This window comes from Pinus tabuliformis, chromosome 2_1, assembly GCF_031772625.1.
Source record: "Pinus tabuliformis cultivar Carrire ecotype Pingquan chromosome 2_1, CPIR1, whole genome shotgun sequence".
Taxonomy (NCBI): domain Eukaryota; kingdom Viridiplantae; phylum Streptophyta; class Pinopsida; order Pinales; family Pinaceae; genus Pinus; species Pinus tabuliformis.
The window spans coordinates 915,624,893-915,644,655 of NC_142299.1; the positions used below are offsets into that span (position 1 = coordinate 915,624,893).

The 19,763-nt window shown below is 36.9% G+C and overlaps 1 protein-coding gene across 4 annotated transcripts in view; it reads left to right on the forward strand.

The window, feature by feature from the left end:
- LOC149203627 (protein BONZAI 1-like) overlaps positions 1 to 15,053 on the forward strand; it is a 197,253-nt gene extending 182,200 nt beyond the window's left edge. For all 4 annotated transcript variants that reach the window (XM_089403511.1, XM_089403509.1, XM_089403510.1 and 1 more), the window contains exons 15-16: positions 14,306 to 14,402; positions 14,612 to 15,053. In XM_089403511.1, the coding sequence (XP_089259637.1) occupies positions 14,306 to 14,402; positions 14,612 to 14,712 (198 nt within the window). In that variant the 3' untranslated portion in view covers positions 14,713 to 15,053. The remainder of the gene's footprint in view (positions 1 to 14,305; positions 14,403 to 14,611) is intronic.
- The last annotated feature ends 4,710 nt before the right edge of the window (positions 15,054 to 19,763 follow it).

Below are 19,763 nucleotides of genomic sequence, written 5' to 3' on the forward strand. Positions count from 1 at the left end.
GTGGTAGATGGGTTTCTATGGTAGAATTACGGGGAGGGATCCAAACTCTTTTCGTGAGCAGCTTTGAGTCACTTCCGCCTCCCTGAGGAACAACTCGACAATCCTATAGAAGAACTCGTAAAACCCTCCTTAGGCAATTCGACCTCCCTTAGGCATTTTGATGGGGTTTGTTATCTTGTTCTAAGATCATTTGGTCCTTGTACTAAGGCCAAGCTGAGGTAATTCCTCTATGTTCTGTGGCAACATTTGGTGAATCCTTGAGATAGTGCGGACTGGTACCTTTTCTTGAGATTGTTCGTACGTCTTGTCCAATGACCAAGCTGAGGTACGTTCGGTGACTATTGAAGGCAATTCAAGCTGAACTAATCTATGGCTAATCGATCCTTTCTTGAGGCATATTTGATGCAATTAGTCAACCTCTGTGGCAGCTCAACAACATTCCTGAGGTAGCTCGTCTATGGATGAAGGTAGAATTCAGGAGAGTCTTTTTTGAGGGTTCAATAAAGCAAGAATTTCATTTGGAGACTTGTTATAGGAGCTATTTTGAGTTACAATACTCTTTTGGATAAGGAATTAGACCAGGTTCTACACGCTGTAGTGAAGCCCAATAAAGCTAGTAACATTAATTCATTTGAAAGACAATATTGTAAAGTATTTGGTTGGATAGATTCTAATTATTGAACAATCATTGTGAAATTACGTGATATCACATCTTTGTTGGCTCTGCATTGAATAATTTGTGTTTTATGAAGGGAATGTCGACTGTTATATGAATGCAAGGACATTTATTGAATTTTGTTGGAAACCCTAGATGGAATAAGAAACCCTAGGAAGAAAAAATACTCGAGGACACTACTGTGGTATCAGAGCTGGCTCTCTTGCCAACTTGAAGGGTTATGAGAAAATGTGGTAGCAAGCATTAGTTACCCCATTAGGGGAGGACACTGCAAAATTTTTGCAAAGACATGAAGATCATGTCAAGGACAGTATAGAAAGGGGAAAAAAATCTAGGCATGGATAAAAGCACACCCAAATGATCAGTCATGGCTATACCCTCCTACAAAGTAGAAAAGAGATCAATCTCTTGAATCTAGTGGTAGGGATAACCCAAAATATTCACCTCAGGATAACTGCAAGGTTCAAGATAAGTCTGGGAATGATGAGAAGTCTAAGTAGAGGTCTGTATGTGCTCAACCTTCCTTGGAATTGGTCAATTTGCATTCGGCATCAAGTACGAGACGAGAGAGTCTTATTACAATGCCACTTTCTTCTCCCCAAAACCATTCAAGAGGACATATTGGATCATTGCAATTCTCCTTATATGCAAAACAAAATGTTTTTGGCTACTCTCAGGCTGGGGTACCATTTACCCCAAGCCCTTCTATTGTTAATTAACCTAGTAAAGATGTGCAAGGTTTGTCTGTTGTTAATAGATCTCATCTTGATACTTCAGCTCAAGAAAACCAATATGATCTGTTGTGTGATGGTATTGACAATTCTAATGGGGCTCAAAATCCCTTGAAAAGGGATGATAGTCCCGCTGCATTTTAGGATGTGAAGACAAACATTGGTGGAATTTCCAGTACCTTGGCTAGCGTAAATGTTAGGTTTGAAATGGAGAATGCTCTCATTGTTAATAAAGGTTTAGTTTCCTTTGATGATGGGCTTATCAGCACAACTCTTGAAGATATACAAAGCACATCTGTAGAAGTTCAGTTATAAATTGAAGCTAAGAGTGTTGCTAAAATTGGTGCCTTCATGCAGGATAAAATTGAGCCACCACCAGGTCACGCAAAGAGAGATAAACATGCTTCAGAACATTCTTTTCCCGAGGTTGAATTTTCCCCACTAAACATGCCAGATGCTCCTGATAATGAGTTGAGTTTGTGAAAATTCCTTGAATGCAACAATTGGAGTTTAATCTTCTAACTGTTAGCAATTTGTCTTCTCTTAATTATTAACAACAAATAACGATTAAATCATTGATGCCTTCTTCACCATGAAAATGTTGTGGAAATATAAAATATGAAACTGAGAAATAGATGCACACACACGAAATTGACAATTATTTTTGGACAATTGTCCCTGCCACTTGGAAAAACCTTGAAGTGGGAAAACCAATGCAGCAGATGAGGGTTTTATTATTATGCAACAATTTGAGAGAAATATCAGAACTAGTTGCGTAATTGGCAAATCTCCAAAAGTCTATTGATCACCACTGGCAAAATACACTGGAGATAAAATATCTCCCTCTGAAATCCAACTCAACCTCTCTCTAGCCACTTGCATTTCCCATCTACTCGCACTACTGCACTGAAAATGCGTAGATCTGACCTCTAGAAATTCGTACAACCTCGACTTTGTCTTCAGGTGAGACCTCTAGCCTTCCTCTGCCTTTGGAACCAACTCACTTTGCGTTCAAGACCCTGATCCAGCTACTGAAAGCTGAAATGTGTCTCTTTCGACAACTCGCACACTAGGGTTTCTGGCTATTCACACTGCTCTGTATGGCCTCTTCTACAGATAATTCAACCTCTTCTCTCTTGCCTCCTAGACCAGAAATATTGATAAAATCTGTGCTGCTCCCTCGCTCTCTGATGCTTCCCTAGCTTCAACTACACCTTGCTGAAAACCTGCAACATGGTAGTCGAATTGATCAAATGATATTTGATGCCATCTCTCCAAGCCCTTGACTTGCTCTTATAATCCTTTGTTGGGCTACCAATGACCAAAATCTAATCCCGATCAATGGCTTAGCTCACTTTGACTCCATCAATAGAAGTCTCTAGAGAAAAATCGAATTTCCTTAATAAATTAACTTTAATTAACCAACTTCCCTAAGTTAAACTTAGGAAATAATTAAATTATTGGCTAATGGATTTAATTAAGGTGTTTCCCAAGCTTATTCTCGCGAAACCTTTTCTGGGTTTTGGATATTTCGTGTTCCTTAGCCTCTTAGACATCATAGAGACTATAACACTTGTCTGTTGCTACTTCAAAAGCTAACATATTTTTTTGACCAAATCTCATGTTCATGAGATTCAACCTATAGATCACTGGTTAGATAAGAATATGGAAAGTAAGTAGTGGTTGTATGATGGACTTGGGCAACTTGGTTACTAGGACGAAGCTGGATATCGTTCTAACTTTGATGTGGAACGAGGACAAACACCAACTCATGGTAGGGAAAGAATAATACCTATGACAGATGAGATGTTGCACTTTGGTTATAAAGGGATGCATGATGACCTGTGTTACATTGAAGGAAGCATTGAACAAGTTAGTAATATTATGAACAATAGACTGAATGTTGAGGTGTCTTCTCCTTCTCTTGAAATGACAAGTTCTCAATTGGTTCAAATGACTTTCCTTGTTGATAAAAATTCCGCAAAGTTGTTGCTTGTACCTTTGCAATTGATAAGGGTATTTGCAAGTTGGATTGTAATTTGGTAGGATTCCACAATATTGATGCGAGTATGACTAATCCCTGCAATAATGGTGAGTCTAGATTGAAGGATGGAAGCATGGATATGGGTAAAAGTCATATGGCATTTGATAAGAATGTCCCTACCAGTATCGGAAATGTCAAACAAAGATTAAAAGAAATGAATGAAGGAAAAATGTTGTTGTATGACATAAAAGGGTCACTTGGCCAAATCCGAGAACACAGTCTAATGTTGGATCAAGAATTGGATTCCCTGCAGATACAAATCTTTCAAACAGACAATGATGTATTTTCCATTAAGAAGAATTTGGGAGCTTTGAACGTTGGTTTAAGGAAATCGCAAGGTCAGTATCTTAGTGCAGATTCTATTAGACAAGAAGTATTAAAGACCCTAATGAGACAAAGGAAATGTAAACCCTAGCTAGTTGGTGAAGAATGTGACGATGAAGAAATTGTTGGAACAAGAAAAATGGAGGTAGAAGATGAGATCATATTCTATGATCAAATATACCTTGTTCCAGAATCTACACTCGGGGAATCTTATGGGAGTTGATAAGAATGTCCCTACCAGTATTGGAAATGTTAAATGAAGATTAAAAAAAATGAATGAAGGAAAAATGTTGTTATATGACATAAAAGGATCACTTGGCCAAATTCAAGAACACAGTCTAATGTTGGATCAAGGATTGGATTCTCTGATACAATTTTTTCAAATAGACAAGGATGTACAAGCCATTAAGAAGAATTTGGGAGCTTTGAACTTTGGTTTAAGGAAATTGCAAGGTCAATATCTTAGTGTAGATTCTATTAGACAAGAAGTTTTAAAGACCTCAAAGAGGCAAGGCGAATATAAACCCTAGCTAGTTGGTGAAGAATGTGATGATGAAGAGATTGTTGGAACAAGAAAAATGGAGGTAGCAGATGAGATCATATTCTATAAAGATCAGATATACCTTGTTCCAAAATCTACATTCAGGGAAAAGCTTGTTAGAACTGCACTCAACAAACTAGCTGAAGTCATAATGGAGTTTCATCCTCAAGATAGGGATTACACAAATATGAGGCAAACATTTGACAAAGGCAGGCTAAAGATTGGTGACAAGGAAGATAATCAGTTTGCAACAACAAATTCTCCTGAGATTCATGATAATATTATAAAAAGGGGGAACACAAGACATGTTAATGTTAAAGAGCACCGTAAAAAGCATGGAAATAGGTATGTGGCAACAAAGTTTGTCGTAGATGTAAAATTTTATCTGCACAAATTTTCTATCGTAAGCCATTGCTTACAAGGTTTGATAGCAAAAACTGTTAAAGCACAAGAGTGTGAAGCTGACCCTCCAAATTCTCCAAGAGGAACTCCTGCGTTTGAGTTAGGTACCAAACCCTATAATGAAATCCCTGTTGCAGTGAATGCTTATAGTATTACTACAAGCCATTGTACTGTAAAATATATTGGGATAACATAAGTTGCAAATGGGGGAGAGTTGGAAGTATTTTTAGTATATTTCAAAGTGGGAAAGATATTATGCATGTACTGGAGGCTGCCAAACCACTCCTACCAGGGTCAAGTGATTGCAAGGTTGCATGGAGTTGTTCTGCCATTAGTCCCTCAGAGCGTGATGGGCCTTCCACTTGCACAAGGAAGAGGCTGTTAAGAGGCCAACCATGCATAGAAGTGAACACTTTAAAATATGAAAAGGTGTCACCTCCTAATGAAGTGAAGACAACAAGAAAGTATGGACAACGTGTGGAGTTTATTACAAGCTTACAACGACCAAAAGGGGAATCAACTTCCTACAACCTTTTGCTAAAGTTATTGAAGAGTGTTACTTGCCGAGAGGAGAAACTTCAACTGACATACAACTTCCTACAATAGTAACAAACGACTGTACTTTTTACCTAGAACTCACCTATGATTTGGAAGGTATAAGCAACAACTAATTTTGTGTGAATCTTGGATTGATGGTTTGATGCATTGATGTGTTGAATTTGTTTGATGAATTAACAATGTATGTAATGATTATGTGAGCCAAGCATGAATAATTAATGTTGCATGCATGCATGGGACAAAGTGTGTAGTGACCCTAACCCACAGGTCCAAGATTAAGACCAGTAAAAATATTGAAAATGAAGAACCCCCATAATTGTTTTCATCAATTGGTATCTGTTACCCACCATTTTGTGGGTGATATCCCTCGGATATTTTTTTTCTCCAAGATGGTCATCAACTGACAGCCAATAGCCCCTTGCGGCCACCTGGTAGTTCATTGTGCCATTTCTCTGCCACTTGAGCCGACCATGTGTCATCCTTTTGCCATGATCGTATGTTTGAAGGTGGGCTTCCGGAACCTAAAGGTATGCCTTGTCATTTGGTAATTGAGTATTGTAGTTTGCTTATCATGGACACTTATATGCATGGATTAATGGGAGGGATTCTGCAGAAAGAATGGGCTAGGTCTGTGCTCCTGTCCCCTAGACCCCTTTTGGATATTAACCTTGGATTCTAGTCCTGTGGGATCTCTTTTACTGATCATTTGGCTTTAGGTATGGTATTTCATGGGAAACCTTGATTTTGGTTGCGTGGTCTTGCTCCCCTATCCGCATATATTTCCCCCTTTCCACTCATTATTACCCATTCATCATTTCTCCCACTTGGGTCCACATTCCTCCATTGGGTCCACATAGGGCTGGCTCACGCCTCCCCCTTGCCCACACCTTGGGTCAGACCTGGAATGATGCCCTGAAGTTTGATACAACTAAAAAGAAAGATAAAAGCATATTTGGCCACATTCAACAGGAAAATGTATCACAAAATGCAAAAGATGGTCGGGAAAAACACATTTAGCACGTGGGCAAAAGCCAATACATGAGCTCTACCCCATTATCATGGCCATCACCCTGGTTCCTACAGGTTTTGTGAACCCCCTTCATCATATAGGAACCCATGATTGTCCCAACCCCTGGTGGACAATGAGCTGCCCTACTTTTAAAAGGGGGGTATTCACTGCTATATCTTATACAACATGCTCTTACCCCTTTAGCCCTGAGCAGTTAATCAAAGAAAATCATAAAAATACAAAAGACATATAAAGAAGGGTGGAAAAATCAACGCCGAAGTACCTCATGTACCATGGTTGCTCCCTCCTATACATTATAAACCCAAGTGTGGGCTTCCCTTTTATTAGCTACCCTTGTACCCTAGCATGTGGCCTAGGGATGCGGCTTTTCATCCCCTACTTCATTCACCTATCTATCACATGCCACCACCTTTTGAAGGATGTACCTTGAACATATTATCCCCTTTAGAAGTAGAAACCACCCAATAGGATATTTAGTTAACCCCACTTCGAGTTAGGAGACATTGGCACATCGCGAAGCCCATTATGGAAGGGTAGGCTATTATGAAGTCCTCACCTGTGGTCCATGGTTGGTAAGCTCATTTACTTGATTTCTCTAATGACTTGTTGTATTGGAAGGCTAGGGGACGCATTGGATCTTATGCAGGATTTCAGATGGTCTCCATATTGGGTTTCGTCTCCCTATACAGGGTCCTAACCCTCTATAGGGCTACATTGACACATGTAGGGTGTGTGTTGAGAGCCATGGTCCTCCATAACAGTAGACAACACTCCATGGATTCCCAAGGATGGTCAAAGATGCTTGAGACACTCCCATTGGATGAGGAAGATGCATCTCACTCACCTATGCCCAATCGCCCCGACAGATGTACCATGCACTTGACAACTTACCCAGGACTTGTAGGACGATGTGGAATCCCCTACACCACCATCAAAGCCCTTGCAGACGATCTACAGACATCTTCAACTCATTTGGAGACCCATGAGGTTATTATTGTGCCCCCACACCCATTGGGAGCACCACAAGTTTATTGTTTGGAGAACAAGGGGCCAACCCCTTTTCCATCACTTTTGAGGGTCCTACTCTTCATTATGGCACCCATGGACCTCATCAGGCCTCTTAGAGGGCCCTATGACATGCATAGATTATCATTTGACCTCTTAAGAGGCTTATTTTTTCATTTGTGAGCTAGTTTGGTGGGCTTGTCACCAAAAGTTAGATTATTAGCACATTATTTTATTTTTTGGGCTTATGTAGGCCAAGGAGACTAATTCGAACTCCTCATTAGTGTATAAATACAAGTGAGATGAGTTCATTTGCTCATCATCACTTTGGATTGGATCTCTTCTCTCTTGAGAATTTCGCACTTTTTCTTGGAGCATGAATTGGAGCTTTATGGATGAATTTTGATGTGTGGGTTTGGTTTATTTTCTCTTGGAGCTTCCCTAATGTCAAATTGTGGATGGTTGGATATACTCTATTACATCTAAGTATATGCTTTTAATGCTTTTCTTGTTTTACTTTGCCATATACATTGTACTGGGATATTAGCTATTTTTAGGGTTAATTGCTGCATGCATTTAATGGTTAAATTGTGGAATTTTGTCCCTATATAGCATCTCTCAATGTATGGGTCATGTAATGTGAATGAAATCTCCAAGGGGTAATTCTATCAACGAATTTATCTTGATAAGCTATCACCTTTTGCACATTGAAGTTTAAAAGTTGCAGATTGCTTCTCTTTGACCTAGAACGCTAACGAAGTAGTCTTGAGGCCTCCTTGACTAGGAACCAAGGGTCCTCACTCATATTTGTCATAGACTCCATTCTACCAAGACTAAGGTACTGATCTACCAAAAGGTGGTCACCTAAAATCAACCTCTTTCACCTTTTTCTAGGTCTAGCCGAGTTGGGTCATCTAGGGCATCATTTTCCCGACAAAATAGCCCTCCAAAAGGTTCGATCTCTTAGCTTCTCCTGCGCTAGTGTCTCTTCTGTGCCTCCTCCAATTTTGAAGCCATTCTGGCAGTGGAGTTGTGAGAAAAGCCAAGCCCTAGCTCCGAGATCAAACTTTGCCCTAACATCCCCAAGGCTATTGCCTCATAGGATCAATTTAACACTTTTGACTAAACATTTTTTCTTTGATCCTTTCCCTACCTTGTCTAGGTTTGGAACATCATTGATGCTAAACTCTCACCTCCTAACCTAGTTTTGGTCCACTTGGTCTCGTATGGTCCCGTCCTTTGAAAAGACCATTCTTTAAGAACCGTCCGGGATACCAATTTTCAGTAAGGATTTTAGGGATTGGGAAATTTTTTCCTGACTCACATTCCTTAAACCTAACCCTCAAATCCTCTCATTCCTCTCCTAGAAGACATTGTACCATGCTTAGAAAGCATGCAAGCTCTATCCTTCAACCTCTTCTAGAAAGGGAATCAATTGGGTCACACCACTTCCACTCATTGATTTATCCTTCACTAATGACTCCATAATGTACCGAGTCTCCTCCCATCGATGAATGTTCGTAAATATTAGGGAGCCTTACCTGAGGTGACAGTGCGCTAAGTTTCCATTTGTTGCCCTTGGCCTAACATTTTCCCTTTATGGATCCCCTTTAGGTCCCCTACTAGTTTGAGCGGTAATAGTATTAGAGTGCATAGGATTCCTGTGTGTAGTTTAGTGGAGAAACAATGGAAGAAGGTACAATTTGATTGAGGATTTGGTAAGAGATTCATTTTCTCTATGTAGGTGACAATAGAGGAAGGTGAGAAGATTTGCAACAAGCTAGAACAAGGAGTGCTCAAAGGGTTCCAAAGAAGAGAACCAGGAAGATGCCAAAAGCCCAAGCTTAAGAGAAAGTTGCAACTCACGAGTTGAAGTTGTTATGAGAAAACTAGAAAGCATATGACCAGGAGGTCATAAATTTTTGTACCTTGGGAGTCTGATGCAAGAGCATCGACCCATCCTCTGAAAAATCGACAAGAATTAGTTCTAGAAGGAGCAACTATCAAAAAGACAAGACAATATATATTTTGTAAAGGTTTAAAAGCATGAAAAATTAGATCCGTGAGGGATCTTAGGAATTCGTTGAGGACTTTGTGGAGAAGATCATGTTGAGTGCTTTGTGGAGAGGATCATGTTGAGAGCTTTATGGAGAAGATCGTGGATCTTGAAATAATCCATGATATTGTAATTTTTTAATATAAATTGTAAACTTGTGTATGTATTAAGGGCAGTCAATTGGATGAATATGAGACCTGCCAAGGCGCCATGTAATGGAATAATGATTAAGTTAATGAAATTTGATTTTTGTGTCATGTAATTCTATGTGTGTGAATCATGGATTGATGCTTTGGTGGCTTGATGCATTGATGTGTTAAATTTGTTTGATGAAATAACATTGCATGTATTGATTATGTGAGCCAAGCATGAGGAATTAATGTTGCATGCATGCGACAAAGTGTGCAGTGGAAGAGCGTAGTGGGGCCATAACCCATGGGTCCAAGATTGAGACCAGTAAAAACATTGAAAATGAACCCCCAAAATCGTTTTCATCACTTACTGTTAGAGTGCATGAGTTGGACTACTCGGTAGGGAAGCTTCATGAAGAGTTGTATAGAGTTTTACATTATCAAGATGCTTTATTTATCAGTGGTAGGCAAAGGGCTTCTGATGCTATATACCTGGCGGGATAGTGAGTGGAGCAAGGTGTGCTTCACATTGATCAATATGGCTTGGGACTCCTTCAGTGCAAAGATCAGGGATGATACAATGGCACATTTGGCACCTTGGTATAGTTTGTAGTCACAGTGTGGATCAACAATTAGAGAGAGCATTTGTTCAGGTATTGCTTGAGAACAAACAATTTTTGGTGGGGAGGAATGTAATATCCCCAATTTTGATTTTTCATTTGAGGGGATTAATGAAGTTTATTGGGGAGGTGCTAAGCATAGCACAATTTTGTAATCTGGGCATTAGGGACATTTTTGCGGCATGGGACATTGGAGAAATGGAATGGGGGTCACAAGAGAAAGAAGTTCGACCCAATGGAGCAATTCACACTTCTTGGAGGAGAGAGAAAGAGAAAGGGTATGAACTAATGGAGAGTGGGGGCCACCAAGGAGGAGGGGGCCAATAATTATAAATAGAGCATGGAGGCTCTCATTTGGATACCTTTTGATCATTTGATAATTCCTCACTAGTTCTCTTGAGCTTCTTAGCAAAGACAATCCATGCTATTTAACACAAGGAATTTCTGAGTGGGAATTCTACCCTCATTTCAGAGAATTTCAAGTGTCTCCCTAGTGAGTCAAATTGGGGAGCTCAATTCAGAGTTTCCATTTTGTATATTTGTAGGCTATATTAGCTAGTGCGTGTTTCTTCTAGGGCACAAAAGTGGTTCAAATTGCTTGTGGGGAGATCAGTTACAGAGGAGCAGAACACCAGAGTATTTGCAGGTGTTTCACATCATTTTATCTGGAGATTTGTGGTGATTAGCAACGCTGAGTTTGAGGGAATTCTTGGGACCAAATTTCTACGTGTTTGGAAGTGCGCAAGGGTCCCCAGGCAGGCTTGTGTAGGGGCTGGAGGAATAGAGGTTGAGCAGAGATAAGGGCCAAAGATAAGAGGTATTTCTTAGCGGAGAACTTATCCAGAGTTGGGAGAGATTTCCGGTGGTGGATTTGGGCTTAACTCAACAGTGTGAGTACTGTGGAGCATTTTCTAGCCAAATTAGGCAATTAACACTTGTTGGGGGTCACCAGGGGTTGGTGGATTCAACCCAAACCAATTTTGGGTTTTTGTGGGTTTATTGAGAGGATTCTTTAGCTAATTTCGCCGAATTTTCTAGGCGATATTTGGGCCTAAAATCCTCGTTCCTATAGCAGGGCGAATTGCTGGTTCACTGGGAAACTTGATTTTGGCTTGGAGATAGACCAAACGTTTTATGGGTAATTCCGGGTTTGAAGAGAGGAGCTTGTGGCTGAAATTTCAGAGCATTCCAGGCATTATTTTGAGCATAACGACCAATTCTATTCAGCAGTCAGCAACAGAGTTTTTGGGCAAGTTTGAGCTACAGACTTGGGCCAATTCCAGCGCCTGATCCTACGCATTTTCACTTGGGTTTTGCGTTTCTTGCTGTAGCAAGCCCGGGTTCTATGGATTTCATCCTATTGTACTTGATTTTGCATGCATAATTAATAAAATGGCATCATAACTATTGCCAAGATTTTGGGGTTTTCTGATTTGTGCTTTTGTTCAGATTTTTATTACTGTAGTTTAGTTCATGCATCTGTCATTTGCTGTATTTTCCTAGTTTGGAATATTACATAGAATGCAGAGCAACAGTGAAAGTAACATGTGAAGTCATTTTTGGAAAAGTACTTGCAGATCTGCGAGTTGATCTGGCTGAGCCTATGGTGTAATTTTCTAATGACCAAGGAGTTTTTAAGCTGGGAAAGAATATCATCTTTCATGAGTGTGCAAAAAATGTCAATGTACATTGTCATTTCATTCGATATCTTGTGGAGTAGGTAAGTCGAGGCATTGCCGAACTACAGTAACAGACTGTAGAGATTCTCATCAAGTGTATTGGCCCATCTACATTTCTAAAAGTTAGAGATAAACTTGGCGTACTTTCTAGAGTGACCATTAGGGGAGCATGCTAGTGTTTATAATAATAATCTACACTTCAGATTTAGGCATAATAATAAAGTCACTTCATGGCTTAGTTTAATTTATGATATACTTTTAAATCATTTGAGGTTTATGTATGTAGGGTTTAAACTTTATATCATTCCTTTGTTATAAAGAAACGATATCTCTCTTTATAGGAGGGAAGAGAAGTATTTCTCATGTTTTTTTCGTGGTTTCTTTGTGTATTGTTTTGGTGTGGATTTTCTCAAGAATGACATGTTATGCAAATTCATATTAGTTAGGACCAGTAAGATGATAGGTAGTCTAGTTCAGGATATGTGTTCAAGCTGGGATTTGGGGAGATCTTGTGGACAAGTATGAAGCAAATTACAATTATCCCAAGGATAAAATCGAAAGCTCTGGTGGACACTGCTTGTAAGGTAGTATGCTTAAGGATCCTAATAGTCCAACAGAGCAGAGTGATCCCCTTGTAGTCTGAATATCAGTGAGTATTCAAGCTGGTGAAAATCAGTTTGCTATTCAGAGATGAAGCACATTGAAATTCATAACCACTTCATCTGGGAGGAGTTTGAGAACAGGGAGATTACTTAGGAACAACTAACTGACGTATTAATCATGTTTGTCAGTGGATACATGTGTAAAGTTTAATGAAAAACTTTGTATAAACAGTTCATGAATTGGTCAATAAATGGGGATGATAGAATATAGTGACCAGTGCTAACTAACGTAAATAAATGAAATTCAAGTGGTAGGCCTAGGTAAAAGTAAATGTAAATGAACTTATGTTGGTTGACTTGAATAGTGTGAGAAGTTTCAAGTCATTTAGGTGTTAAGAGTCAATACAGGCTCCATATGATTTGTGTGAAAAGTTTAAGGTCATTTAGGTGTCAAGAGTCAATAACACACTTCATGTGATTTGAGAGTTGTATCAGTGATTTCCAATTTTGTACTTATACTTTCTTTTGTAATGAATAAACATTTTGCAAAGTGTATTTCGTTTCTCTTCAAAAATTTCAAACGCATTCTATGGTGAACACACAAAAATGTTAAGGATGCCTCCACTATTGTTGAGAAAATTGTGGGTTGTCTCCTCTAAAGTTGCATTATCAACCCAACATACCATCCAATGAAAATCTTTGAGATGCCCTACTGAAATGCAAGTGAAATCTTGTATTTCTTCCTTTCCCAAGCGTTTCACATCTTCAGAAGCGCATAAATTGACAATTCATGCACACTAAATCACTTTAGCACGGGGTTTACTTTACCCACACCGAAAACCAGCATAAAAATTGTTTTTCTTCGGTCAGAAAAGTGATATCTTTTCCTGGCAACGTACATTTCCTGTCTTCAATTATTTTGTAACACCTTAAAAACAGCCACGAAAATCACACAAAATTGTCAAAATGCCTCCAATATTTTTGAAAACTTTGCGGGATGACTCCCTAAAATTGAATCGTCCACCGATCATGCCCTTCAAATCATAGAGATGCCAAATTAAAACACAAGTGAAATCTTGTAGTTTTGCCTTTCCCAAATGTTTCAGAGTCTCAGAAGCAGATAGAACTCTCAATGTGCACTCTAACTCGCTTTGGCACCGAATTTACGTCACCCAAAGTGAAAACAATCATAAAATTAACTTTTCTTGTGTCGAAAAAGTGATATATTTTTTTTTCACGAGTTGTTGCATAAGTTTTACAGGTAGGAGTTGCTGAGCGTATCCAAACTCAGTAGCTCTTGTAATTGTCGAGAGACCCTATCATTGGGTCTTGAATTTGACTGGCAAATCTTGTGGGTTTCACTGATTCACTTGGCTCTGGGCTGAACCTTTTCGAGTCGCTAAGTTTTGCAGAGTCCTGTTACTATTGCTGATTTTTGAGTACAGTGGCTTTACCGACTTTTGCCACTGAGAACTGCATCTGAATTTCCATCCTATAATTCTGATTGTATCTATGCATTACTTCTCTGGAAAACATGAAATGCATATAATAGCAAGCATGCGAAACTTGAATCGGTTAACAAGCGAATCTCAGGAAAGTGTGAAATACAAACATACTGAGGTTCACAGGATCTCAGTAAGTTTTCAGAGACGTTTAAAATAGAGAAATGCTCATTTGCAACCATTGAGGCGATAGTCACCTTTAAGTAATAGAATACTGATTTAGAAGCCCTTCATTTTCCCTTTTGGGCTCTCTGAATGCAACTCTGATGGTTTCTGGTCAAATTGGAACTCCTATTCGAGATCTGTTTCCCATGTTTACAATTTATACAATTTATACTCTCTACAATGCACACAAGCCTAACAATGTAATGTAGTTGCTTATTCTAATTGGTTTTCTCCAACAGATCCTGGATGCAGATAAAGGCGAACCATTAGAAAGTTCCACTGGACGAGTCGCGACACGTGATATAGTGCAATTTGTTCCCCTGCGGAATTTGCCGAGTGAGTTTCTGTTTAGTATTTACATCTTTCTGGCACATGAAAGAGTCTATGATATGTCAGTATGGAAAAATGTTAGAACTGTAGCAAGATCAAAAGGAAAGGGGAGGTGACATGAGGAATGCAGTTACTGATATCTTCGTTTTCTTGAGTTACATATTTTAAAGATGTATCAGTTATTCTGATCATGGTCTGTCCTGTGTTACTACCAGGTGAAGAAACAATTGCACAATCGCTGTTAGCTGAACTGCCCATGCAATTTTTGAGTTATATGAAGAGCAGAAATATAGAACCTGTTGTGCTAGAGAGTTGATTCACCGAAATGTAGTTTTGACAAATCTGAGCTGGTTTGGTCGAAAATCCCTATTCTGATGTGCTACATCTTTTGACAGAACTGATCATGAATAGTGTTCCTTTTTGTACTGGTTTCTTTCATGTACAGAAAGAATATTTTTTGGGCGCTGCAAATATTTTATAGTCTGGCATAATATGCTCATTTAACTACGTCCCCTGATGCAAAACCAGCAGGAATATATGATGGACAATGTATTCATTACCGATTTCTGTAAAGATCAAGTAAAATGTTTATTGATGTAAATTACTGTAATAATAAAGCATGAACTTTGCCTTCTTTTTCCTCATTGAGAAAGGAAATGTGACTTTTAATGGACTTCAAGTTCATGTTTTTATGTGCCCCTTGTTGATCGTAGTCATGCATGATGGCAAGATTGAAGTATCATTCAACTTGTGACATGGAGTTAGACTCAAATCTGTTAAGAAAACAATGCCCACTGATTTAAATGGGTTTACAACAACAATATATCTTTATCTCTAGGTCAGAAATATATATGGCGAGTTGGTTTTTAGATCTTAAATATATTAGAATGGAAAATATCTCTATTGTCAAGATCACAGGCAGGGTTAATTTATGGAAGTGATGTGTCTTTATTATGATTCCACAGTGTATATTGTTCTTTGACATTATCATAGATGCCTATGAAGCCAGGCTACATCAAAGTGACGATGGGAATATATTCGCAAAACTTTGGCACTATTATGATTGTATGGTTGATACTTGTCAGAGAAAAAGGGTGATGATTTGAACTAAACAAATTGCTTTCTGAACGAACCAAATTGCTTTTATTTCATCGTGCACTGCATCTTCTCTTATAGAAATATCCATTATTTATTTGACAACCATCCGTGTAAAGGATTGTTTAGTTTATTGATTAATTCTCATTCTACTGACTACACACAAATGACACTAAATGGAGGCCACAATATAAATCCACTGACCTGTCGGTATGTTCTTTTGGGTATATGTGTTGTGTTGATTTAATAAAAAGAATATTTATTAGGTTGAACATTTAATGAAAGGATTTAAATTAAGAGATTTAAGTGTATGTATTAAGTTTATTATTTTTTGAAGTTAAAATATTGTATAGGTTAAAGATTTAATAAAAATAAAATTATATATATATATATTATATTATATTATTTTATTTTATTTTTTTTGGTTTATGGTTAAGTTATTTTATTTTATAAATTGAGATTTGTGATGATTTGTTTTATCAAAAAGTGTTTTTAGCTACATAGTTGACTTTCAATCTTAACATTTGAATTTTTGCCAACCTTATTGTTGCAGCTGTCTTTCTTGCTTGCCAATCTTATTATTATTAGTGTTTATTAACCATTTAATTTATATGACTAAATTAGTTTTTAAAAAATAAAATTTCTTATTGACAATTTTTTTTAATGTCAGTATGTCCAAAAAATGAAATTGATCATGAGTAGAAAAAGGTTATCCAAAATATATATATATTATACTTTTAGAATGAGTTTTTTTTTTTTTTTGCCAAAAACGAATTTGAAATTTTTATTTTTAATAGTGGACCGTTTTCCATAGGTTTTCTCCATTTTTATTATAATATTATGATTAGAAGTTATATAAAATCAAACCTACATAAAATGAAGAAACCTACATAACTATTTTATTAAATTTAAATTCTAAGACTAAAATTGGAATTTAGATTTTTAATAGTGAAGTTTATTTTTTTCAAAATAAAAGAAGGTAATGATTAGTTTTTTAATAATACTACAATTCTCAAGTGTTATATAAGATTAAATTTTTATGAAGTTGAATAAAATATTCTATTAAATTGGATGTTTTACATTTATTTATTTACTTTTAATTTTATGTAGAAAACATGCATAACTTTGTTCATCACAAAATGAAAAAAATATGTTATGCATAATTGAGAAAATAACATTCACCATTCGAAGAAACCTAGAATACCCAACGTGAAAGCCAATGAAAAATGCTATACATTTCAGACTATATGAAAATCTAAGGGACCACACAAACCAACCATAGGCCATAGAATAGAGAAAACAAAAAATAGGGCACGAAGGCCGACCGAATGACCCAAAAGGGTGAAGAAATTCACAAGGGCCAAAACCCCCAAAAAGAACAATGATAGCCCAAAAGCTTGTTTGAAACATAGAGGCGCTGCAAAACAAAGACAATGATGGTTAGGATTGCTAATAACAAAGCAAAGAAAATTGGGCACAGGCCGCTCAAATAGCCCATACATTCAGCCTAGATCAAGGCAACAAAAAAGTAGGACAACAAAGCCCAACAAAACCAACGACAAATGCAAGGTGAACAACAAAAAACATGACATAGAAGAAGGGGCCCAAATGGTGGCGATGTGAAAAAACAGGGTGATGGCACCTCCAATTAGAATCCCGATCAAATCCCAGGAAATCAACAACAACAGAAAGGGAACCCTGACGAAAGCCACACTTGAATGCACACATATATATTTTGGACTAAGATTACATTAATTTTCAACAAAAAGATGTGGATACCTTCTTGCCACTAGGAAATTGGACCAAAAGCATATAAGTATGGCTTTAGTTCATATAAACTATCTAACTATAGTAACAAAACCGATCTTTCTATGGCTACTAGCCTTCCACTGGAGCAACTAGACCAAAAGCATGGAAGCATGGCTTTAATCCATGTAAACTATCTAACCATAGTAACAAAACAAGAAAGATAAGGTCTTATAAAGCCTAATAATGTCCCAAAGAAATTAAGATTTTTCATCACCTATGATTGCAACATTGCTACTACTATTATGCATATAAAAATTTATTAGTTAGAGCATTTATCTAGGAGAGTCAACGTAGATGGTATTTGGGATTTAATTGTCCTCCTCAAAGTTGGAGAACTCTAGATCTACTAAATTCTTTGCCCTCACAGAGACTTTATCAATGAACTTCCTCTTCTATATTTGTATTTTGTCAAATTAAAAATTATTGTTAAGTTGTAGTTCTGTTAGAAAACAAAATTATATGCTTGCACCAAATAATATAAAACAAAAATATATAATATGGAGAGATACTTGATATATGATAAACATTGAAATATGTTCTTCATATATATCAATGGACATTTAAAAGGACAAAAATACATTCAAAATCATGTTAACCTTTTAATGGTATTTTTTCAAGTAGATGAATCAAATATCTACACCACATTTATTTATTTTGATTTTCTTGTAGTGATTCTTTTTGTCATCCATGCTCAAATATCAATTGGATCAAATCCAAGCTCTATGCCCTTGAGAGATAGTACCCAACATTGTTGTAATAATTTTTTATGTATTTTTCTGAAATTAGGCTTTTACCATCAAACTTAACATGAAGGGTCTCATCATTAGTTTCCTAGAAGATGCTTGAAGTGGTCTTTGCCGTCCAAATAAATTACCTTTGGATATTTATGTAATAAGTAATGTCTTTCCATTCTCAATGTAATTTGAGAAGATTGAATGTTGGCTTTGGTTTTCTTCACTATTTCTCATCCACAAGACTTGAGATACCTTGAAGTACATTACAGTGGGCATCACAACTTTTCCTCGTCATGAGTTTTCCTAAAATGATGAATTAATTCCATCGACTATTATATAATCACTACAAATTTCATTTGAACTACTAAGAATTATTCCCAATTCTTCACCTTATTTTTTTATTCCTATATAACAATTGTACCTTGCTTTATTTTTTCATTCTTATATAACAATTGGAAAATCCTCATTGTCAATAGTGTTTTTTCACATTCTTATGTATGGTGTTATTTATTTCTTTAATTCTTTTAAATGTACCTCATTCTCTTTTGGAAGTAAGAAAAATGGCTTTCTTATGGGCAATTCAAGTTAACTTTCATAATCTCTTTTCCAAAACTCAATTATCTCTAATCACTCAATATCTCTTGTGGATTCCTCATACCTAAATACCAGAACATCATCGAGTTAAAGAAATTAGTGGTTCTAGACAAAATAATGTCGAAATAGTGTTAGTTGTCCTTTAGGGACGGATCATTTAAGGACATTTTTGAATTCACACATTTTACCAATTAGTGTAGATGTTTAAGTTTTCTCCAATTGTATGGTATGCATCCACCATTGTAGATAAATAATATATTTCATTACTTTTTACATTGAAATACATCCTCTTATTATTTTTCATGGGTGCTTCCCATGGCAAGAACCCGACCTCAATAGTGATGAAGACATCTAGGCGGTAAGTAACAAAAGCATGAAAATATAACATTTTGGATTATTACTTGTTGCATTATCTAGTTGTAGCAACAAATGTGGAAGAATAGGTTTAAAATAAACAACTTTATTTTTTGGTCTTTCATGACATACAACATCATTCTTATACACCCTACACCTTGAGTATATTGTCATATAATGAATTTGAAAGTGAATTTTTGGAACTTTCATTCTAATAAAGGAGATCACCATACATACCAACTTGTGGGTTAAGTTCCCTTAAGCACTTAGTGAGGAACATAATTTCGAATTGTGATCCTATTTGTACAAATGGTAAGGAGAAAATACCAAATTTCATGTCTTATAGTCACGTGTCAACATACTTGTCAATGATAAACCCAAGTTCGTTCTTGCAATAGATTTTGATTGACACATGGTCTTGGAATTGAAGTCTTTGTTTTGTCCATTTTATCATTGATAATGCTCTAGTACTCATTTGGGAATGACTCTAACATAATTATGTGGAAATAGAACAATCTTGCTATGTTTATTTAACCTAGGACATGCCCCCCCTTTTTTTTCCAATTCTATTGTAGCTGTTGACAGACTATGTACTTTAAACATGATATTTTCATTATATATATTGAAGCTTATGTTCTTTGATAATACCACATCTTAAAAATAAGTATTTTATATTTTGTTCATTATTGGTTGTGATATTAATGGGTCATTAAGCTTTTCAAGACACTTGTTGATCTCTCTTAGCAAAAATCTTTGTGAAATTTGAATACAAAAATCCCAA